Source organism: Phoca vitulina, unplaced genomic scaffold (assembly GCF_004348235.1).
Source record: "Phoca vitulina isolate PV1807 unplaced genomic scaffold, GSC_HSeal_1.0 scaffold88, whole genome shotgun sequence".
Taxonomy (NCBI): Eukaryota; Metazoa; Chordata; class Mammalia; order Carnivora; family Phocidae; genus Phoca; species Phoca vitulina.
In genome coordinates, this window is record NW_022589791.1 from 548,073 (window position 1) to 572,429 (window position 24,357).

Here is a 24,357-nt window from a genome sequence, read left to right on the forward strand (position 1 = left end):
TGTGAATTGTGCAAGACTGTTGAATCTCAGATCTGTACCTCTGAAACAAATAATGCAATATATGTTAAGAAAGAAAAAAAGAAGAAGAAGAATGTAGCAGGAGGGGAAGAATGAAGGGGGGGAAGTCGGAGGGGGAGAAGAACCATGAGAGACGATGGACTCTGAAAAACAAACTGAGGGTTCTAGAGGGGAGGGGGGTGGGACGATGGGTTAGCCTGGTGATGGGTATTGAGGAGGGCACGTTCTCCATGGAGCACTGGGTGTTATGCACAAACAATGAATCATGGAACACTATATCTAAAACTAATGATGTAATGTATGGGGATTAACATAACAATAAAAAATTAAAAAAAAAAAAAAGAAATCAGCTTTTGGAAGACATCCTCCCAATCAGTATATTTTATTTTAGACTGTTTAACTTGATGAAAATATAGGACTGGGTGAAATATCAGATGACAAGAATAGAGGATATCATTTGTAGGAGTGTCAAAATTCACTGTCTACACAGAATTTTTCAGTTGACTTAAAGAGCAGAAACCCACACATCAGGAGTATAACCAAAAAAATCTTTCTTTCATTGCACTGAAGGCAAGCAGCCTGGAAGAATTCTTCAAAAACTCCAACTGTGAAGAAAGGTGCTGTCATGTCTTTTGAGTCCTTGCCACTCTGCTTTGTGCTTTGGCATTTCTCACCATCTTATTTCTAACTGCCTAAGCAGGTCTTTCATTCTATGTGGAAGGAGCAATGTTTCCCTAGCTTCATTTTACAGGACAAGCCAAATATATAATCAGAGACAGGCGCTGGAGAGCAGAGAATGGGTATAGCAAGAATTTGCTCTTCTTGGGTAGCTGAACCCCAATTGCCTGTATGTAGATCACAGTGCAGTCCCCGGACTGGCAGCATCAACCTCACCTGGGCACATGTTAGAAATGCAAATTCCCAGACCCTCCCCCCGACTTACTGAATCAGACGTTCTGACACAGAGCCCAGAAACCTCTTCTGACAGGCTCTCCAGGTAATTCTGATGCTACTATAATGAGGAACCACTCCCTTCGCTAATCTCACGTACCCCAGATCAAGGGCAGAAAACAAGACCTATGCTTGTCCAATTAGAGTAAATGTCAGGAATTTACCAGAAGCTCCCAGAAGACTCCTGTTCTTCCAGCTGTCTTGGAGTCAGTTTCCTGTACAGCTGGCTTATAATCCCAAATGGAGAACCTGTCTGAGAATGAAGCCAACACATGGAAGAAAGCCCAGTGAGCTGGCCCAAGTCCTGTGCCTCAAGGCAGAGAGAACCAGGTCCTGATAATGTTGCTGGAGACCAGACATCAAGTATGACTTTAAGCCAGTTCTACCGTGGGCTATCCAGATACAAAAGTGGATTACCTTTTTACTGAAGCCAGTTTGGCCCAGGTATCTTGACACTTAAGACTGAAGGAATTCTAAGGGATACAATATGTAAATGATATTCTGTGCCAGTCAGCAAAGATAAGCATTTTTAAAAGCCACTAAACTGATGAGAACTCACTCTTAGCAGAGAACATTGCCTCCTGAATTATGAAGAAAATTAAGGTCATTTGGACACTCTTATCAACATGGTCTTTCTCTTCGCTCTGAGATGAGGAGCTAACTTCTCTGGAAGGCTACCTCACCCACTGTGTCCTTGATCCTTTATCTTCCCACGTCTCCCAGGACTTTGCTCCGTAGGTCACTCCTTTTTCCTTTTATAGCCTCTCTACATCCTTACTGCCATCAGTCTATAAGTATGTCCAAGTCTCTCACTCTAAAAAATTCCTCTCTTGACACTAAGCTTTCTTGTGGTATGGTCCAGCCACTTGACTATCATTCTCACTGAGACCTTGCAAGTAAGTAATATAGATTTACTATTTTCATTGTCTCATCTTCCAGTGCACTTCAGTTTGACTTCTCCCTTTACCGCTTACCTGAAAGTGTTTTCATTAAGATTACCAATGACCACCAATGGACATTGTCCTGACCCTTCTTGTGTTCTCTGCTGTATTTGACATCATTGGTCATTCTTTTCTTCTTGATATTTTCTACTTTCTTGGCTTCTATGATACCACTCTCTTCTAATTCTCTTCACACATCTGGCTTCTCCGTGTATCTAGTAAAAGTTGATGTAACCTGAGATTCTGTCTTAGTACATCATTCCTCTCCTCTTATATCCTCTCCATGGATGATGTCATCCATTCTCATGTTTTGACTAGCACCTATGTTCCATGGATTCAGGAATCTGGATACCCATCCCAGATCTTTATCTAGGCTTCAGACTCATACATCCAACTACCTACTGAATATCACATTGATGTTCTATAGTCTTCTTACATTCAACATGTCCACTTAATATCATTTGCCATAGGGAAATGCAAATCAAAACCACAATGTGATACCACCTCACACATGTTAGGATGGTTGTTATAGAAACCAAACAAACAAACCCAAAAGAGACAACAAGTGTTGTGGATGTGGAGAATGTGGAGAAATTGGAACCCTTTACATTGTTGGTGAGGATGCAAAATGGTGCAGTTGTTGTGGAAAAGAATGTGGAGGTTCCTCATAAAATTGAAAATAGAACTACTATAGGATTTAGCAATTCTACTTCTGGATATTTATCCAAAGGAATTGAAATTAGAATCTTGAAGAGATAACTGCACACCCATGCTCATTGAAGCATTATTCACAGTAGCCAAGATGTGGAAACAACCTAAATGTCCATCAATGGAATAATGAATTTTTGAAAATGTGGTACATGCATACAAAGGAATATTATTCAGCCTTAAAAAAAGATGGAAATCCTAGAATAAGTGACAACATGGATGAACCTTGAAGACATTATGCTAAGTGAAATAAGCCATTCACAGAAGGACAAATACTGCACAATTCCACTTCTATGAGGCATCTAAAATAGTCAAACTCATTGAGGCAAAGAATAGAATGGTGGTTTCCAGGGGATGAGAGAGGTGAAAATGGGGGAGTTGTTAATTAGTGGGTATGAAATTCCAGTTTTTATTCCAAAAAGTAGAAGAGGAAGGGGAACTTCCAAATTCATTCCATGAGGCTAGCATCACCCTGATACCAAAACTTATGATAAAGACACTATAAAAAAAAGAGAACTATAGGCCAATATCTCTGATGAACATAGATGCAAGAATCCTCAACAAAATACTAGCTAACAGAATCCAACAATATAGTAAACAAAAAAAAAAAAATCATTCACCACAATCAAGTGGGATTTATTCCTGGGATGCAAGGGTGGTTCAATATTTGCAATCAATCAAAATGATACATTATATCAACAAGAGAAAGGATAAAACCATTTGATCATTTCAAGAGATGCAGAAAAAGCGTTTGACAAAATGCAACATCCATTTATGATAAAAATCCTCAACAAAGTAGGCTTAGAGACAATATACCTCAACATAATAAAGGCCATCTATGAAAAACTGACAGCTAACATCATACTCAGTGGTGAAAAGCTGAGGGCTTTCCCCTTAGGATCAGGAACAAGACAAGAATGTCCACTCTCACCACTTTAGCCACAGGATTCAGATAAGAAATATAAGCCTAACCACACAAATCAGACAAGGAAAAAGAAAGAAAAGGCATCCAAATTGGTAAGAAAGAAGGAAAACTCTTCACTATTTGCAGATGACATCATACTATATACAGAAAACCCTAAGCAGTCTACCAATAAACTACTAGAACTGATAAATGAATTCAGTAAGGTCACAAGATACAAAATCAATATATAGAAATCCATTGCATTTCTATACAATAATGAAGTAGCAGAAGGAGAAATTAAGAAAACAATCCCATTTACAATTGCACCAAAAACAATAAAAATACCTAGGAATAAATTTAAACAAGGAGGTGAAAACTGTACTGTACTCTGTGTGTACTCTGAAAACTATAAGACATTGATGAAAGAAATTGAAGATGACACAAATAAATGGAAAGATATTCCATGTTCATGGGAAGAATGAATATTGCTAAAATGTCCATACTACCCAAAACAATTACAGATTTAATGCAATCCTTATCAAAATACCAACAACATTTTTCACAGAACTAGAACAAGTAATCCTAAAATTTGTTTGGAACCACAAAAGCCCCCCGAATAGCCAAAGCAATCTTGAAAAAGAACGAAACTGAAGGTATCACAATCTCAGATTTCAAAATATACTACAAAGCTGTAGTAATCAAAACAATATGGTACTAGCACAGAGACTGCTGGGAAGTTGGTGGAGTAGGAGGACCCTGGGCTCACCTGTCTCCTGGGTACACCTACATAATACATTAGCATAAATAACCCAGAAGATGACCTGAATGGTCATGACTGGCAAAACAGACCCCCCAGCTAAACATAGACAAGAGGCACATCAAAGAAGGTAGGAAGGATGGAGACAGAGTTTGGTGCTAAATGGACTCACAGGGCCTTCCTCAGGAAGGAGGGAGCCAGCCAGGGCCTGGAGAAGTGAGAGAAGGAGACCCTCACACCAGGGGAGCCCACACAGGGACGACAAATCCCCATAACATTTGGCTTTGAAAACCAAAGGGGCCAAATTTTGAATTTCATCAGTTCTTAAAACCAGCAGGACTTAAAAACTGGAATTTTAAAAATCAGCAGCTTGGCTCTCAGAGAGCTGGGCAGGTGAGAGGAAGTTGAGTCCTTTCTCTCAAAGAGACAGAAGAACAAATCACCTGCAGAGATACAGGATAGAACCAGCAGTTTGAAAATGCCTGGGGCATAAGGGAGAGAGAGTTGTTTACTAATCTTGGAGTGTGTCCAGGAGGGACAGACTCTAGGAACAAAGAAGCAGGCAGGTGCCATTTCCCTCCCTTGCCCACTGGCCTAGATACCTGGCTACTTGTGGGAACCAGTGTCAAGACTTGCCACCTAACTTGCTTGCATCGCTGCTTGCCCCCCCCCCCACCCCTCCGAGGGGTGCTTCCATGGATCCACCCTTCTAGACTGTCCTGCTTCAGTTCTGGTGCTGCAGGGCCCCTCCCTCAGGGACCACCAGCCCACAGACCTTGCTAACCCTACCCCTCCAGCCCCTGTGCAGATTGTGGACCTTCCCACCCACCCACAAATGCTCTTGGTCAGATCCCTTCAAAGCAGTACCACAAGTGTGGCAGAGTGCAAGCAGCCCAGACAGGGGCTAGTACCACTCCAAAGTGAGTCCTGCCCCAGGGAGAGGGAAAGAAAACGACACGCACAAGTCTGACTGTGGCCCTAGCAGCGGGCTGGTGGCAGACAACTGGTCTGACTGTAGGCCCTGCCCACCAATAAAAGCTTCTCAGGGGGCAGCATAGGGAAAGTGCCCTGCAGTTTGGTGCTACTTCATCTCTGGAAAATGCCTGGTCTGACTCAACTCAAGCCCAAGGTGGCCCCAGATTGGCCCACTAACACAGGGACCAGACCCTGCCCACAACAGGCAAAGAGAGCCATTTCAGACAACTGGACTGAAGGCAAATACAGCTCAGTCACAACAGTAGGACACCCCCAAAGCACCATTTTCTGGTGAAAAGGGGACATTGCACCACAGAGTACTACAGGACCTATTCTTTATAAAGCCACTACTTTCAAAAACAGGAGACGTAGCTGACTTTCCTAACACATAGAAACAGACACAGCAATAGGCGCAATGAGGAACAGAGGAATATGTCCTAAATGAAAGAACAAAATCATAGCAAGAGTCCCAAGCAAATGGAGATAAGTAATATGCCTCATAGAGAATTTAAAGTAATTGTTATAAAGATACTCACTAGACTTGAGAAAAGAATGGAGAACCTCAGTGAAACCATCAACAAAGTGATAGAAAACATAAAAAAGAACCAATCAGAGATGATGAACTCAATAAATGAAATTACGAATAGAGTACCTGGGGTGCCTGCGTGGCTCAGTTGGTTAAGTGACTGCCTTTGGTTCAGGTCATGATCCTGGAGTCCCAGGATCGAGTCCTGCATCGGGCTCCCTGCTCGGCGGGGAGTCTGCTTCTCCCTCTGACCCTCCTCCCTCTCATGCTCTCTGTCTCTCATTCTCTCTCTCTCTCTCAAATAAATAAAATCTTAAAAAGAAAAAATCTTGAAAAAAAAAAAAAAGAATAGTGTACCTGGAATAAATAGTAAACAAGAGGAAGCAGAATGATGATCAGTGACCTGGAGGGTGGTGTAATGGAAAGTAATCAAGCTGAGCAGGTGAGAGAAAAAAAATTATGCAAAATGAGAATAGACCTAGGGAACTCAGTGACACCATCAAGCATAATAACAATCACATTATAGGGGTCCCAGAAGGAGAAGAGAGAGAAAAGGGGGCAGAAAATTTATTTGAAGAAATAATATTGAAAACTTCCCAAATCTGGGGAAAGAAATGGAAATCTAGATCCAGAAGGCACAGAAAACCCCCCAAAAAATCAACCCAAAGAGGTCTACACCAAGACACACAGAAAATAAAATGGCAAAAAGGAGTGATAAAGAGAGAATTTTAAAAGCAACAAGAGAAAAGGAAAGCAGTTACATACAAAGGAAACCCCATAAGGCTAAGTGGATTTTTTCAGCAGAAACTTTACAGGCCAGAGGGGAGTGGCACAGGATATATTCAAAGTGCTGAAAGGAAAAAAATCTGCAGCCAAGAATATTCTATCAAACAAAGCTATCATTCAGAACAGAAGGTGGGATAGAGTTTCCCAGACAAACAAAAGTTAAAGGAATTCGTGACCACTAAACCAGGAGTAAAACCAGCCACTACCCCATCACACACAGTGCCATCAGCCTATCCCAAATCCACAGTCCAGCCGCCCTCCTGCCCTAGTCAGTGTGCACTGCCTGGTGCCTGCTCAATGCCAAGTCAACACACCTTCACCTCAGATCAACAGGGACTCAAATTGATACTCTCCCCCTCAAATTACAGCCCCTGTACTCAAATTTGTGCACAACAGTGGGCATAATTATAATGGCAGAATGAAGCAACCCAAATGGTGACACCAATTCTATGGAATATGTAATGGATGAAAAGAGTGTGCTAGGCCAGGAACCTCTCTGACAAGCACATTAAAATAGAATATATACAGCAGGATTCCAATTATTAAAAGAACACTCTCCCTCTGTCCCCCCCCCAAAAATCAGTATGGTACTGGCACAAAAATAGACACATAGATCAATAGAACAGAGTAGCGATCCCAGAAATAAACCCACAATTATATGGTCAGTTAATCTTCGACAAAGCAGGAAAGAATCTGCAATGGCAAAAAGTTTCTTCAACAAATGGTGTTGGGAAAACTGGACAGCAACATGCAAAAGAATGAAACTGGACCACTTTCTTTCACCATACACAAAACAAAATCAAAATGCATTGAAGACCTAAATCTGTGACCTGAAACCATAAAAACCCTAGAAGAGAGCACAGGCAATAATTTCTGACATCAGCTATAGCAACATTTTTCTAGATGTTTCCTGAGGCAAGGGAAACAAAAGCAAGAATAAACTATAGGGACTACATAAAAATAAGCTTCTGCACAGTGAAGGAAACAATCAGCAAAACTAAAAGACAACCTACTGAATGGGAGAAGATATTTGCAAATGACATAGTCAATAAAGGGTTAGTTATGTATGTATGTTTGTGTGTGTATATATATATATATATAACTCCTACAACTTAAAAACCAAATAATCCAATTAAAAAGTGGGCAGAAGACATGAATAGACATTTCTCCAAAGAAGAAGACATCCAGATGGCAGACACATGAGAAGATGCTTAGCATCACTCATCATCAGGGAAATGCAAATCAAAACTGCAATGAGTTATCACCTCACACCTGTCAGAATGGTTAAAATCAAAAACACAAGAAACAAGTGTTGGGGAGGATGCAGAGAAAAAGGAACCCTCTTGCACTGTTGGTGGGAATGCAAACTGGTGCAGCCACTGTGGGAAACAGGATAGAGGTTCCTCAAAACATTACAAATAGATATAAGTTTTGGCGGGAATCCTACTACTGGCTATTTACCCAAAGAATAGGAAAACTAATTTGAAAAGATATATGCACCCCTATGTTTATTGCAGCATTATTTATAATAGCCAAATTATGGAAGCAGCCCAAGTGTCCATTGATAGATGAATGGATGAGGAAGATGTATATACAATGGAATATTACTCAGTTATAAAAAGGAATGAAATCTTGCCATTTGCAAAAACATGGATGGTGCTAAAAAACATATTGGTAAGTGAAATAAGTCAGCCAGAGAAAGACAAAAACCAAATGATTTCACTCATATGTGGAATTTAAGAAACAAAACAAAGAACAGAAAGATACAAACAGATTCTTAACTATAGAGAACAAACTGATGGTTTCCAGAGGGGAAGTGGGGCGGGGGGGGGGATGGGAGAAATAAGTGATGGCGATTAAAGAGGACACTTACTGTGATGAGTACTGAGTAATGTATGGAAGTGTTGAATCGCTATATTGTACACCTGAAACTAATAGAACACTTTTCTGGAATTAAAATTTTTTAAATTCCAGTTTTATAGGATAAATAAGTTTAGAGATGTGTTGTACAACATTGTGTCTATAGAGAATGATACTCTATTGTACAGTTAAAAATTTATTAAGAAGGAGGACAGACCTTATATTAAGGGAGAGAGATGTTAGGATGAAGCTAGGATTCAGTGGCAGAATGTATGTAAGGGGTGAACATCCTATTTTCTCTTCCTGTGTAACCCTCTACCACAGGAATTGTGGCACTGCGGACTTCAGCAGTTTATAACAATGGCTATTTTTGGTTCCCAGGTCTGTACGGTCGGAAGCCCAGGTGTGGTATGGCTGAGTTCTCTGCTCAGGGCTCAGAAGGCCAAAGTCAGGGTATCAACAGGGCTTACTGGCTCATCTCTTCTGGAGCTCAGGGTCCATTTCCAAATTCATGTGGTTGTGGGCCACATTTAGTCCCTTGCAACTGTAGGACTGCAATTGCAATCCTCACTTTTTTGCTGTCAGCCAGGGGTTACTTTCGGCTCCTAGAAGCCACTTGCATTCATTGACATGCGGTTCCCCTCCATCTTCAAAGCCAGGAACAGAGACTCTCCTTAGTGTCAGATCCTTGACAGCAGCACCAAAATTGGTGTTTGAACAACCAGGAGAAGGTGTATGTACACCAAAGGGTGGGGATTCCGAGGGTCATCTCAGAATTCTGCCTACAACAGTGAAGAATAGGGAGAGGTGAGGGTACACAGGGAGAGTCTAGCTGGGCCCATTTGAGGGACTGTGGAGCCATTAACTACAGCTGAGAATACAGAAGGTAGAGGAGTTTTGGCGGGAAGGTGAGTTCAAATTTAGATACATGAGGTAAAGAGTTTAAGAGAAAAAAAATCTCAACTAAGTAATATTTTGTGTGTAAGTATGTCTCCTGCCAGCCTTATAAGGGTTGAGCCCCCATAGTATTTTCTTATTTAGGAATTTTCATCTATTGATGAAACAGAAATAAGTTATAAAAAGGAACTGATCTTTAGGGACTATGGGGATGAAAGAAGTATACTTTATAAAAATATTTGTTCATCTCAGCTATCTGAAAGTTCTAAAGAATATTCTCTAACTCATGATGGGTTATAAAATGTGACCAAAAATGAGGGACCAGATTTTTATTCTCTAATTCTTGAGAGAACCTGGCCCCAAGTTTTCATTACAGTTGGTATTACTACCTCATGGCAGGAAATGGCAGTCTGCTGGATAATGGCTTTGCATATTTCTGCCACCTGAAGATCTCAGTGTGGAGAGTTATAGGGCTAATTTTCCTTTGTCCTCAAGAACATATCCATAAGTCTAAAATATCAACTACACGGGATAGCACTTCCAGAGACTACCAAATGGACTTCCATTGTCCAGCTAAATAAATTGTCATTGTTTCTCCCACTTTCCCACAAATTATTGAGATGCCAAGCATTGCAGGCGGGAGAGAGGAGCCCATTATAACCGAACCTTTTCTGCCTTCATCCTACCGAGACTGGAATGCAGGGGCAGACAAACTTAAGGGCAGATAAATACAATGAATCTAACCAATATTTTAGAGATATATGTGAGGTGCCAGAGAGCTCCATGGATGGAAATGAAGGTCAAAATCCAGCCAGTGGACGGATCATAAAAGACATTTTATACCAGGATTGGATTGTGTTGTGTTGTGTTATAGATGCCTGGCAACTAGGTCTCTGTGTGTGTGTGTGGTTTTATTCTTTCAAAAATTGTCTCATTTTTTATACAACTTTATTGAGATAAAATTAATATTTAAAGTGTAATTTGATCAGCTTTGACAAATGTATATACCTGTGAAATTATTACCAAAATTAAAAATAATGAACATATCTATTAACCCCAAGAGTTTCCTTATACCTTTTATAATACCTCTCTTCCTTTCCATCTCCATACTCTGGAATCACTGAATGCTATCATTATAAGTTACTTGAAATTTCTATAAATGGAACCATACGCGATGTTCTCTTTTCCCGTCTAGCTTTGTTCATTCAGCATAATGGTTTTAAGATTCTTCCATATTGTTACATGTTTCATTAGTTTACTCTTTTCTGTTCTGGAGTTCTGTTCCCTTCTATGGGTATATTAGAATGTATTTATCCTTTTGCCTGTTGATGGACATTTGGGTTTCCAATTTGGGGCTATAACAAATAATACTGAGGTGGACATTTGTGGATAAGTCTTTATGTGAATATATGCTTTTGTTTCCCTTTGGTGAATATCTAGAAGTAGAATGACTATATGATAAAAGTATGTTTAACTTAAGAAACTGCAGAATCGTTTTCCAAAGCGGCTTACCATGTTTTCGTCCCTTCAGCAATGTATGAGATTTCCAGCTGTTCCATGTCCTTGCCATAATGTGGCATAGTCAGTCTTTTTAATTTTAGTCAACCTAATGGTTGTATAGAAACTGTGGTTTCAATTTGCATTTCCCTGTTGATGAGTGATGTTGAGCATCTTTTATGTGCTTGTTGGCCATTTATATATTTTCTTTTGTGAAGTGTTCACATTTTTTGCCCATTTTTAAAATTATTGAGTTGTAAGACATCACCAGGATTTAAGCAAGAGAGTATCCTAATCAAATTTATGTTTTAGAAAAATCACTCAAGCAGGGAATATTGAGGATGAGTCACAGCAGGGCCAGACTGAAGAAGAAGGGCCAGTTGGGGGGGATTGGAATAGGTCCAGGAAAGGATGCTACAGTACTTTGCAGTGGGTTAAGGAGAGATGTCTCTGAGATAGAACTGACAGGTGCTGGTGACCACTTTTACATATGAGGGTTAATCAAGGAAATCTGATTCACCTGGAAATGAGGGTTTAGAATTCAAGGGGAAAACAACCACCACCAAATTCACCACCAAATTTCTATGTAGCACTCACCACATGCCAAGTACAATTCTGAGCGTTATCAGAAATACTAACTCAGGGTTGATCCTCATAACAGTCCTAACGAGGTGGGCATTATTATTATCCACACTTCACAGAGGAGGAAACCGAGGCAGAGAGTGAAAATGTGTCATGCCTGTAATATACAAACAAAAAAATCACAGTCAGTGTGATTAAACGTATAGAAGACAAATGGTTTAAAGGATAGTAAAACATGGTTTTGGAACCAGGCACCATGGAGCTTAGATGCCATATCACATACACTGGCTGCATGACTTGGGGCAAGTTTCTTAGACTCTGTGCATCTCTCTTTTCTTATTTGTAAAACAAGGATACCGCTTTCATTTAGACTGGTGTGAGCAGTAAATGCGGAAGCTTGTTAAAAGTTCTTAGAACAAAATATGTGCCCAGCGAATGTTAGCGCTCGTCTTACTTTCCTGTAGATGTAACCATAGGGGTGAGTGAGGTGGTCCGGGAAAGCCTGGAGAAAAGAAGGGTAGAAAAAGATGTAAACCTAAGCAGCGCTCCCTTTGTGGCACCATACGAGGCATAAAGGAGAGGGACTGGGAGAACACGTGCAAACAGTGACATTCACTATTGATCAGGATTCCAAAATAGGGTGCAGGTAAACGTCACGCATTTCCAGCAAGGGCATACAGGTGAAATCTGTCTTACCTCCTACACTAGATCCAGGTACACTTTTTACAAAATAAAGCACTCCTAGGACATATTGTAACCAAAGTTGAGTGTTATATTTGTGAGGCATTTATTCACTTTTTAAAACTTGAACTATAAAGGTAGAATGTGCTAAACAATAAAACAATTTGAATAATACAGGTCAGGGTGCACTAGAAAGCGAGAATCTTTGGGACCTGCACGTCCCCAGGTGCACCACCAGTACTAGTCGGTTTGGACCTTTCCGAATCATTTTATATATGCCTTCATACACAAGAATGTAGCACCCTTCAAGTTAATATGTACAGTATAATAAAATAATACAAAAACCCTCATATTTTTCAATAGTGGCATAATAATCAAAACTCTATTATACCATTGTTTATCATTCTCTTACTGATGGTAGGTTAAATATAATTTTTTCTATAACAAATTCAACTGCAGTTAACATTCCAGTATAAATAGGAGCATGCAAATGAAACTGGTCTAAGGGCACTTGTATTTTAAATTGTGATGGGACTGCAAAATTGCCCTCCAAAAATGTTTGAGCAATTTGAAACCCATAATAGCTAATATTTATTGAACAATTACCAGATGTGAACACTATACTAAGGGCTTTATGTAGAGCATCTCCACAAACTCTACTGGATCCATCCTATTATTATTACTTTCATTTGGTAGATAAAGAAATGCAGGCCTGGGAAGGATGAGTAAATTGAATGAGGTAACCCAGGTAAGAAGTAGTGTAGGAGTGATTTGAACCCAAATCTTTAGTACTGTCTGTAAATCGTGCTGATTCTTTTACTTATCACTATTGGTTTTATTCATTCCTTCCTCTATCATCAATTCATTTTCATTGCTAGAGTGCATCTTTGAATTTTTCTTCCAGGAAGAATATAGGGGTGGTAAATATGTCTAAGTTCTTGTATGTCTAAATAAGTTCATTTTACTGTCACTCTTGAATGACAGTCTGGTGTGAGCAGTGGCTGGTTGTAGAATTCTAGGCTCATACCCATTCTTCCCACAGTACATAATGTGTCCTTTGTCCTTTGCACATGAGATGCTTGATGCCAGCAGATTCCTTTTCCCTCCTTCCCTCTCACCCTCCTCCTCCTCCTCCTCCTCCCCTTCCTCTTCCTCCTCCTTTTTCTTCTTCTCTCCATCTCTCTCTGTCTCTCTCATCATGGGATTCTTTCTCTATTGCTGAGGTTTACAAATTTTCAAAAGAAATATCTGGATCTTAAAATCTGAGGACCTATCTTTAATTTAGGGAAGATGGGAGATCCTACTAGGTAGGTAGATATTGGCTCTCTTGGATCTGTTTTCCACATCTCAATATTTTTTCTCGATTTGCATCCCTATCCTTTATTTAAAGTTATGTTCTAGGGGAATCTATTAGCTGATTTTTAAATTTAATATTTAGGTCTGCAGTAATTTAGTTTGTCTTTTTATTTAGTCCTCTTAGATATGTTTTGAAAATATTTCTGACTTTAAAGATATTTTCTTCTTCAGCCTATTTATAGCAGTAGTATCTGCAGGGATACTAGCTTATGCTCAATTATATACAAATCATATCAAAATGTAATATTAAATCAGGATGAGCATTGAAATTAAAAGAGTACACAGTAGGTGGGATTTGAATGGCCAATGCATCCAGTAATCAACCGTATCATACTTGGTGGTCCCTTTCTATAAGAGAAATTGTGTGTTGTCTCTTTTGCTATCCTGACATGAAATCCATAGATCATGGAATCTGCAGAATTAAGAAGAAACCCCATTGTAATGTAAAGGAGAAATCAAAGGGAAGCAGTTGAGCCCAGAATATACACTTTGACATGTACACGCTCAGGCAGCTCTTCTCTAAAGATAACAGTAGTCAGGGGCGCCTGGGTGCTGCATTCGGTTGAGCGTCCAGCTCTTGGTTTTGGCTCAGGTTGTGATCGCAAGTCATGCTCTTAGGATCGTGAGACGGAGCCCTGTGTTGGTAGGGCTCCACATGGAGTCTGCTTAGAGCCTTTCTCTCCCTCTCCCTCTGCCCCTAGCCAAACCCCCCCCTCCCCGGGACTCTCTCTCTCAAATAAGTAAATAAACTTTTTAAAAAAAGATAGCAGGAGTCAAATGCAGTCAGTGCACGTGCCACGGCAAGGCGTGTGCACTCACGTGAGGCACAGGTGCCACGAGCACTATTGATCCGTTAGTGACACGAGGGTCCACAATGGTGAAAAACTCATACTACGTTCTGAAAAAAATGAAATACAATCTTCTTTTGATTTACATGGTAGTGCATTCCTGGAAAATTCAGTGTATATTATAACCTAGCCAAAATAGCACTCATGTCCTCATTTCCCAAGTTGCTTGAGCCAATATTTATTTTTATTTTTTTTTCCTCAGAAAAGCTTTTAAGGCAACAAATGTTCCCAAGCTCAGTTTCAGTCCTGTTTCATAGATCAAGAGCTTCACTGTTTTCCGAACAATCTGCAGTTTCATTTTCATTTCCTCAGTGATCAGAATACTTACAAATTTTTCACAAAATTTTTCTAGGTGGTATTTTTCCCCCCCTTTGGTTTCTATTTGTCATTCAGTTTCAGTTCTGTTGGACTGTGGTGATACAATGTAATTTGAAATATTTCAATATTTTGGAATTTAATGAGGCTTTCCTTGTGGCCTACTTGGGGACTGTGTTTCATAAATGCTCAGTGGGGCTCTCCAATAGAAGGTGTAACGTCAATTTGCAGGATAAAACATTCTTTCCATGGCTATGAGATCAGCCAGAGAAATTAAGACATGTGGACCTTCTGCAACCATTTTTCTTCAGTCTAAGAGAAGTGTTTTAAAAATAACCAAATAATGTGGTTTTGTTGATTATGTTTCTCATGAGAGGTTTTGCTTTATGTCTTCTGTCTGTGCTCTTCCTTTTGTGGCTTATACTACTGATTACTACAGGAGGATTAATCGACCCAATTAATAAACATTGAATTCAGTTTTGATATTCTTCTTCTTATTATTATTATTATTGCCTCCTTTGTTTTCTTTTTGTTTGTTTTGTTTCTTTTTGTTTGCATCTACCAAGTACTGTTGCCAGTACTTTTACTTATGCTATAATAGCTTCTCTTTAACATTTACAGTAATTATATTGTTCTATAGCCCTGGTTATTTTTTTTTAAAGATTTTATTTATTTATTTGAGAAAGACAGAGACAGCACAAGCAGGGGGAGAGGGAGAAGCAGACTCCCCACTGAGCAGGGACCCCAATGTGGGGCTCGATCCCAGGACCCAGGATCATGACCTGAGCTGAAGGCAGAAGCTTAACCGACTGAGCCACCCAGGTGCCCCTGGATTTCATTTTTAAAGGAAATAGCTGATCTGTTTTCATTTTCATTGGGTAAATACCCAGTAGTGGAATTACTGGACCATATGGCTTTTCTATTTTTAATATTTTGAGGAGCCTCCATACTGTTTTCCACCACAGCTGCACCAATTTACATTTCCACCAACAGTGTGTAAGGATTTTTTCCCCATATCCTTGCCAACACTTGTTATTTCTTGTCTTTTTGATTCTGGCCATTCTTACAGATGTAAGGTGATATCTCATTGTGGTTTTGATTGGTATTTCTCTAATAATTAGTGATGTTGAGCATCTTGTCATGTGTCTGTTGGCCATCTGTATGTCTTCTTTGGAAAAACTTATATGTAGGTCCTCTGCCCATTTTTAATTGGATTACTTGTGGGGTTTTTGGTGTTTAGTTGTATAAGTTATTTATATTATTTTGGATATTAACCCCTTATCAGATATATCATGTGCAAATATCTTCTCCCATTTAGTAGGTTGCCTTCTTGTTTTGTTGATGGTTTTCTTTGCTGTGCAAAAGCTTTTTATTTTGGTATAGTCCCAATAATTTATTTTTACTTTCGTTTCCCTTGCCTGAAGAGACCTATCTAGAAAAATGTTAAAACTGATGTCAAAGAAATTACTGCCTATGTTTTCTTTTAGTTTTATGGTTTCATATCTCACATTTAGGTCTTTAATTCATTTTGAGTTTATTTTTATGTATAAGAAAGTGGTTCAGTTTCATTCTTTCGCATGTAGCTGTCCAGTTTTCCCAACACCATATATTGAAGAGACTTTTCTTCCCATTGTATATTCATGCCTGTTTTGTTGTAGATTAGTGAACCATATAAGTGTGCGTGTATTTCTGGGCTCTCTAGTTTGTTCTATAAAATGATTTGTTTCTAGTTCTGTAAAAAATGCTGTTGGTATTTCGATAGGGATTGCATTGAATCTGTAGATTGCTTTGGGTAGTGTGGACATTTTAACAATATTAGTTCTTTTCATTTGTGTCATCTTCAGTTTCTTTCATCAATGTTTTATAGTTTTCCAGGTACAGGTCTTTCACTCCTTGTTTAGGTTTATACGTAGGTGTTTTATTCTTTTTGGTGTAATTGTAAATGGAATTGTTGTCTTAATATCTCTTTCTGCTAGTTTGTTACTACTGTTTAGAAATACAAGCGATTTCCGTGTATTAATTTTGTGTCCTGCATCTTTTTTGAATTCATTTATTATTTCTAATAGTTTTTTTGTGGAGAGTTTAGGGTTTTCTATGTATAGTATCACGTCATCTGCAAATAGAGTTTTACTTCTTCCTTACCAATTTGGATGCCTTTTGTTTTTACTGGAAGCTAGGACTTCCAGTACTAAGTTGAATAAAAGTGGTGAGAGTGGACATCCTTGTTTTGCTCCTGACCTCAGGGGAAAGGTGCTTAGTTTTTCACCATTGACTATGACATTAGTTGTAGGTTTTTCATATATGGCTTTTATCATTTTGAGGTATGCTCCCTCTAAACCCACTTCTTGGGAGTTTTTAACATGAATGGATGTTGAATTGTATCAAGTGCTTTTCTGTATCTATTGAGATGATTATATGATTTTTATGGTTCCAGAGTGTTTTCAAGTTCAATCACTGTGTCTCACTCCAGGGCTTGTTGACAGCTGAGCAGAAAGACCGCCTTTGGTAAGTGAAAGGAAGAGTGAGAGAGGCCTGAGTTACTCATGGATGCTGCTTTCCAGGTAAACAGCCTAACAGTGACTTAAACCATCAGAACATTTTCAGCTTTATTGAAGTATAATTGACCTGTAACATTGCGTAAGTTTAGGGTGTACAAGGTGATGCTTTAATACACGTATGTATTGTGAGAGGATTGCAACAGTGTTAGTTAACACTTCCAAGACCTCAAATAATTACCTTTTTTCTGTGTGTGGTGATAAAATCTACTCTTAACTATACTGTATAATGTACTTGAAAGTTGTTAACTATAGTCAGTATGTTGGACATTTGAGCCCCAGAATTTATTTCTCTTGTAACTGGAAGTTTGTACCCTTGACCAGCATCTCCCCATTTCCCCTACCCTCCAGCCCCAGGCAACGGCCGTCCTACGTTCTGAGTTTGCCTTTTTCAGAATATATATATAAATGAGAACATAGTCATTGCCTTTCTCTGACTTACTCCATTTAGTATAAGACCCTCAAAGTCCATCCATGTTGCAAAATGCAGAATCTCCTTCTTTCTCATAGCTGAATAATATTGGTGTGTGTATATATCCATTCTTTATCCATTCATCTGTTGATGGACACTTAAGTTGTTTGTCTTGCCTATTATGAGTAATGCTGCAATGAACGTGGGAGTACAGATATCTCTTTGAGATAGTGATTTCGTTTCTTTCAGATATATACCTAGAAGTGGTATTGCTGGATCATAATGCAGTTCTGTTTTTAACCTTTTGAGGAACCTCCATAGTTGTTGTTTTCCACAGTGGCTGCACCAATGTACATTTCCATCAACAGTCCATGAGAACCTTTGTGTATTCAGCAATTAGTGGAAGGAGGTCCCAGGATCAGTTCAACAGCTCGATAATATGATGGATTTAGGATTTTTTCTTTTTTCTACTCGGGCATTCCACAGATTGACCTTTATTATCCTCTGGTTTAAGGTTGGGATTATGGCTGTCATATTGGCAAACATCACAAAATAATTGAAGTATCTCAAACAACAAAGGCATAAAAGATCTCTTACCTCACGCAGTTGTTTAATCTTTGACAAAGTAAATCAGAGGAACAACTCTTATTCACAGCTTCTCCAACAGACATTACCTGGAATTGGGTAGCACGACCAACTCAGACTAATCCCTGCAAAGTGCAAATTGTCTTGATTCATCACTAAGGACCAGGACTCAGGCGGACTAAACAAAATTGCATATTATGCTATACAAGTCTGCTTCTGATAATAGCCACTTTTTGTGGATTAACCAGTTCTTACAGGCATAGGTGCAACAAGTTCTGACTTAATGCAACAGCTTTTTGAGAAAATTATAAACTGTGCATGCATAAGAAGGGTAAACCCTCTCCAAATTACCAGATCTCATGTTTCCAGCTCTGGCTCAAGTTATAGCAATACCAGGAAGCACAATGCAGTGAAAATAGTGTGGTTGCTATTTTATTAGATGAGATAGTGAATGGAAATCATACAGATGTCTGATGATAAGTACAGTTTGGTCGGCAGTTGTTGGTCCAGCGTCAGAGTGTGTGTATAAGACAGCAGTTTCTTTTTTTTTTTAAAGATTTTATTTATTTGAGAGCGAGAAGGAGAGAGAGAGAGAGCATGAGAGGGGGGAAGGCAGAGGAAGAAGCAGGCTCCCCACTGAACAAGGAGCCCGATGCGGGACTCGATCCCGGGACTCCAGGATCATGACCTGAGCCGAAGGCAGTCGCTTAACCAACTGAGCCACCCAGGCGCCCCAGCAGTTTCAAAAAATACTCCCTGCCCTCCAGGAGCTTGAGGGTAAGGATGCTTGCTCCTTCTCCTTTGGAAAGGAAGTGTGGCAGCAGAAGAAAGGGCATTAATACAATTAAGGGACATTTCTTTCAAATTGATAGAAGTTATATTACATACCAGTGGCTAAAAATAAAAATCTGTTCACTTCCCTATATAGGATTACTTAATTAGGTCCTGATGTATCACTTGGAAGTAATGGATGTTTTTTACATAATAAAGCCATCATAGAAATTATTAGGAAACTTCCAGTGAATTTGCTAATGGAGAACTGTTTATATGGGGTGATTATAGAGCTATTTTAAAATTGTGTGATGTGAGAATAATCGCTATGACACAGGAGTTCACAGTTATTGAATATTTCTTTCCCAGGCTTTGTTCCAAGTACTTTACGTGAATCAGCTCTTCCATGCCCACAACGATCCCATGAGGTAAGCAGAATTATGACCTGATCAGAGAGGCTAAAGGACTGTGTCAAGGTTGCAAAGCTGGTAATAGGCAAAACCAGAACCTGAACTCAGGAGGTGTGGCTCCAGATCCCGTGCTCCGACGGCTCTCCTGTACAGTCTTTCCATGGAAGCACAGCTGGGGCTAACTGGCCCAAGTGTTGAAGCAAGGCCACTGCTAATTAGCTTGTGTATGTAAGCAGGTGGCAGTCTGTCCTCATGTACAGCTAAATAAAAAAGTTTCGTTTTGCCTGACTGGAATTCAGGAACAGGATGTGGATAATGCTCTAGTTCCTGATGGCGAGGAGCAGGGGAAGGGACGATCCTATCACGGATGGGCCCCGATCGTCCACCCCCCCCCTTTATTTCTCCGTATCTTTAAATGGCTGCACTGTGTGGGGAGGAGCAGAACTAGTGAGTTCCATCTCTCCAACAACCCTGTTAAACATGAAGTTTAATTTTAGACATGGCAAGTTCAAAGGAACCACTTGGCATCAGAGTTTCTAGAAAACAGAATTTGATCTACCATGGGAAACAAACAATATCCTAAATACCCAAGCGCAAGAACAGATTTGAAGATACTTTATTAAGATCAAAGGTTTTCCATTACATTTATTTAGAAATCCTTACTAGTCAAAAAGAAAATAACAGAAATCCAGATCTTCAAGCAGCTTTTAATAAATCTATGAAGATTACAGGTTTGTTAATTTTAAATTATTACAATTTAGATACATTCAATCATTATACAATACCAGGAATGTCAGCCTTAAAGATATTAAGAACATCTATATAAGTAAAGCAACAGGAAAAAAATACTTCAATTTCACCTTTTTATTTTTAACTGACTCTAATTTGGTAATCACGGGAATATAGAATTTCCTGATCTCGGATTTTAAATATATGGACTTAAAACTATAAACATTCCTCTTCTCTGCAACAGTGGCTGACACTGTCTTGGGAGCCGGCCGAACTAGTACAGTGAGGAGTGCCGGGCACGTCTCCTTGCTGGAGGTGGTCTGGGTGCAGATGCAAGAGTCCAGGGCCTTCCGCAACAGTTATCAACGAGCCCTTGGCACTGCCTTACTCAGTTTTAACCTAATCTCCAAACAAACATCAAAATGGCTATGTAAACATCACTTGCAAAGCCATGTACCTAATAAAAGATTTCTCAAATTGCCAGGGTGCCCTTTTCATTAAAAACAAAACAAACAAAATTCTAGTGTGAAAAGGGAGAAAGGTCTGGACAGTTATATTTTTAAATAACACCCCATTGCCACCAACAGCCAGAAGGACTCTGTTTCCACCACATTACACTACCCTCTACCCCCACAGTAAAGAATTTGGTTGGACTGCCTAAATTAAATTATTCAGACAATTGCCTAGATTAAAATTACACGTTTCCCATTACTCGTTGTACAGGAAGCTTTGATTTATAGGAGATCTTAGTGTTCAAAGAGGAGTCTATTCTACCCAAACTCTCTGTGTAAGACTTATATTTTCTTAGAGCAGCCATACAACTTTAAAGTACGGCAGCCCTCTTCCCACTCCTTTAAAAATCTAGATGGCTTGCTATTGACTTTATAAACTTAGAACTCACTGTCTGGATCATGTTAAGTAACATCTGGTCTGATTGTTTTAGTGAGAGTGTGTATCAAGACCATTACAGCAGTTTTTGTCTCTGTTTCTAATACGAAATTTGACACGTCTGAAGGAAATCCAGTGGATAATGCTACCAAGTGCACAGTGCACATATAACACTCGTGGGCTATCTGTGTACGAACAAAGGTCAAATATTTACATGGAATGTTGACCCTGACTTATAAAACTACTCTTTTAAATTATGACATCTTTACATACAATTTATTTTATGAATAGCTCCATTTGATAATTAAAAAAATATGCCTTTCAAAGATTTCATAAATATATAAAATTTCACTACATTCTATTTTTCTTATGACATCTAAACTCTTTACAAATCAACAAAAAATATTTTCTGTTTGAAAGTCATAGATGTGATGATTTTTGATTGGCAGGGTCTTACTGCATGCAAGAATGGCAAGACATGTTCTCTTAAACAACTTACGGCCCTTTCTAGTATGCTGAAGTTCAGTAGTAACAAAGAAAAATGAGAGCCCATCTAAATTATTTACAAGAGTCTTTCTTAAGATTCTTTAAAAATGGTAAGATTAGGATGGTACCTGACCAGCGTTAAGAATTATTTTGATGATTAAGAGGTAAGTTAACATTATACGAAAAGTTTTTCTAAAATACATCTTAGTGCAATTTAAGTATATGATCAATTGCACATGTGAAAAATGATCACATTTTAACTGTATCAGTAACATGTAAAACATCTACTTTGAGAATAGGAATCACATTCTTATAATTTATTGGATAGTGACTCCGGAAATCCTGTCTGAGGATTTACAAATAAAAATGTCCTTTGTAATCATTACTTGCCCCAAGATATCACCAACCTTACAAAGACTAATACCATAAGGAAGGGCTTTTAGTTACATATACAATCATTTTTAAAAGTCGTATCTTCCCTCATTAAATACTCGAGTCACTGATATGTAGTCCTAAGAGGTCGTCTCAAGCTATAACATGCAGGCCACTCACTAAGGCTAATGTGTCGTAATTCCTCTAAGAAAGATTTTTAAATACACTCTGACTATATTGTATATATGTAAGAAAAAGGTTGCGCTTTTAGAATAGCAAGAGGACGCCTTACTGTCAGCCTAGGTGAACCTATAGTGACCCATCCATCCAAAGAACAGCAAAGCTGTCCTGTTTGCCTGGAGCTGCTCAAGGCTGCTAAGTTAGTACCTTCAACTGTTAATGTACAAACTTGATGGAGGGACCACGTCTGAGACCTGCTGAAGCACCGAACTCCAGTATCAATTCCCTAGCTGTTTCTCTCTAAAAAGTCCAACCTCATCTTGGAGATACAGCTGTATATTAAAGACAACCAAAAGGTTCAAAGCTCTGCTCAAAATACAGTACTGTGCAAATTTTGATTTTGGATCTTCTACTCAAATAATATTGTGTTCGAAGTAAGGCTGGATAAAGATACAAACAAAACCAACATTCAGTTTTAAGCAAGACTGCATATCTACAACAGTGATATAGATTAAAAAGCCCTACCACCAGAACGGTAAATGATTTCATCATGCACTCTACAAAAAAGATGATTGTGGGAATTTCCCTTAGTTATGAATGTAACCAGCTCACTGGAACCCAGTGGGCTTCTGTCTCTAATTTGTCAAAAGTTGTTTTTAGCTCATTGAATGCCACGGTGAGGTCATCATTTACTATAATTTTGTCAAAAAGATGACCATACTGATTTTCCATTATCTGTGCAGATTTAATCATTTCCTGAAAGTCTTCTTCCTGCAAAAGGAAGAATTAAAAAAACTTTGGTTAACCAGGCAATTATATCACTTTACATAGATGCAGACATTTCCACAACTGGTTTATCAAATGCTATTCTGTGTTTATTCTTTCAGCCACAAATGAAAATGACCCTCTTGAACTGCAAGTTCTTCAGACATCATACCTTCTGATGTTCTCTCTCGGATCTGCTCAACTGCTTGCACAGAATCAAAGTTCCCACCTTTCGTGAATTTCAGGATTGTCACTCATTCACTTATTATTACAGGGATATTTCAGTCAATATAATTTGAAGATCTATTCACAGAAGCACAGAAAGCCAGTACAGCGCAATCACTCAAAATGTATGTACCCAAATACAATTCTGTCTTTTATCGGGTTTTGGATCACAGCATCTACTACACCATGTCTTCCGAAAGTAGTGGCTCCCACATGTATGATTTCAAGTACCACTTACATCTTCTTACTGAGCATCACTGTACTTACTGTAAAAGGCTTTGCAGCACCTTGGTCATCTCTGCTTGAAATAATCTTTGCATTTTTTCTTGTCTCCCTCAAACGCTCTATTGATGGAGGCTTTATAAATATCACGTAGGGCTTAAATTCTAGGGTCCTTAAATGCTTCACTGTCTGCAAGGAAGAAAATAAGCCTTCTTTTATTTCTTCATAGTGTCATGAGTGAATTTTACAGTAAACCAAAGTTTCTTTCAAAGGAGAAAATTCCTTAAAATTATCTAATTAAGGCCAGTAGCTCTTTCAATATATTATTCAATCAGTTGTTGACAATTAAATGTCATAATTATATACCCCTGAAAAAATGTTGGAGAATATAACTTGCCTTTTAAAATGTTTTGAAAAATGTCATAATTCATATTGGACAGAAGCAGCTAAAAATATCATAAAACTGATTTTTAAATCAAATACTCAAAAGATGCTATGCGTTAAGTGTCTGCACATGAAAGTCTTCCAACCATCCCACCTAAGCCTCTTCCTGATCTCAAATAGGAGTCTGTCATTCTGTCTGTCTTGTTTGCCATTCTGTGGGCAAGACTTCCGCTTTCCTTGAAGCTTGTCAACATTCTCCCATCAAAATATCTTACATTATTTCCGCTATGCTTCTGAGGACTCGTCTACAGTCTAGGGGGAATGGCAAAAGGGTGGGAGTGGAGGGAGGGAGCCTCTTGACCTGTGTGTCAGGGCCTCCTCAGAACGTGAGTACAGACCACAAACTCCCCTGAAAGGTTATGGTGGGGTGTGGGGGTGCAGCCGGAGGATCCATACGTCCGGAGGGCTAGTGAGGCTCTCGGACGGAGAGCTGGACCTGCACTGACGAAGCTGGACACGACTAGACCCAGGGCCCTGGCACAGAGCTGGCTGCACAAGCAGGAGTAGTCTACTCATTGCTGGTGCCTACGTGAAGGCGTCAGCTGCCCTACTGATTCTTGGGGCACTTTGACTCCAGATTCATCTTCCTGAAGAAGAATGAAGGGCTTCTCCAGGCCACTCACTCTTGGAGGTTGTGTACCCATCAGTGGAGCGAGACTCTGTGGCCCCTCGGTAACAAGGAAAACGCTACGGGTAGGGTCTCTGCTGGAG

At 39.3% G+C, this 24,357-nt stretch overlaps 1 protein-coding gene and 1 long non-coding RNA gene across 9 annotated transcripts in view; one reads left to right on the forward strand and one right to left on the reverse strand.

Annotated features, from left to right (window-relative positions):
* LOC116626508 overlaps positions 1–24,357 on the forward strand; it is a 70,259-nt gene that overhangs the window by 44,201 nt on the left and 1,701 nt on the right. The window contains exons 2-4 of one of the 2 annotated variants that reach the window (XR_004298290.1): positions 17,073–17,163; positions 19,295–19,353; positions 22,878–23,105. This is a non-coding gene — a long non-coding RNA (uncharacterized LOC116626508). Of the gene's footprint in view, positions 1–17,072; positions 17,164–19,294; positions 19,354–22,877; positions 23,220–24,357 lie in introns of those variants that run through there. The other variant, XR_004298289.1, reaches the window with a different exon arrangement.
* The window catches only part of MPP7 (membrane palmitoylated protein 7), a 299,054-nt gene continuing 294,680 nt past the window's right edge, over positions 19,984–24,357 (reverse strand). For all 7 annotated transcript variants that reach the window (XM_032395850.1, XM_032395853.1, XM_032395851.1 and 4 more), the window contains 2 exons: positions 23,248–23,391; positions 19,984–22,761 (listed from right to left, as the gene is read on the reverse strand). In XM_032395850.1, the coding sequence (XP_032251741.1) occupies positions 22,582–22,761; positions 23,248–23,391 (324 nt within the window). In that variant the 3' untranslated portion in view covers positions 19,984–22,581. The remainder of the gene's footprint in view (positions 22,762–23,247; positions 23,392–24,357) is intronic.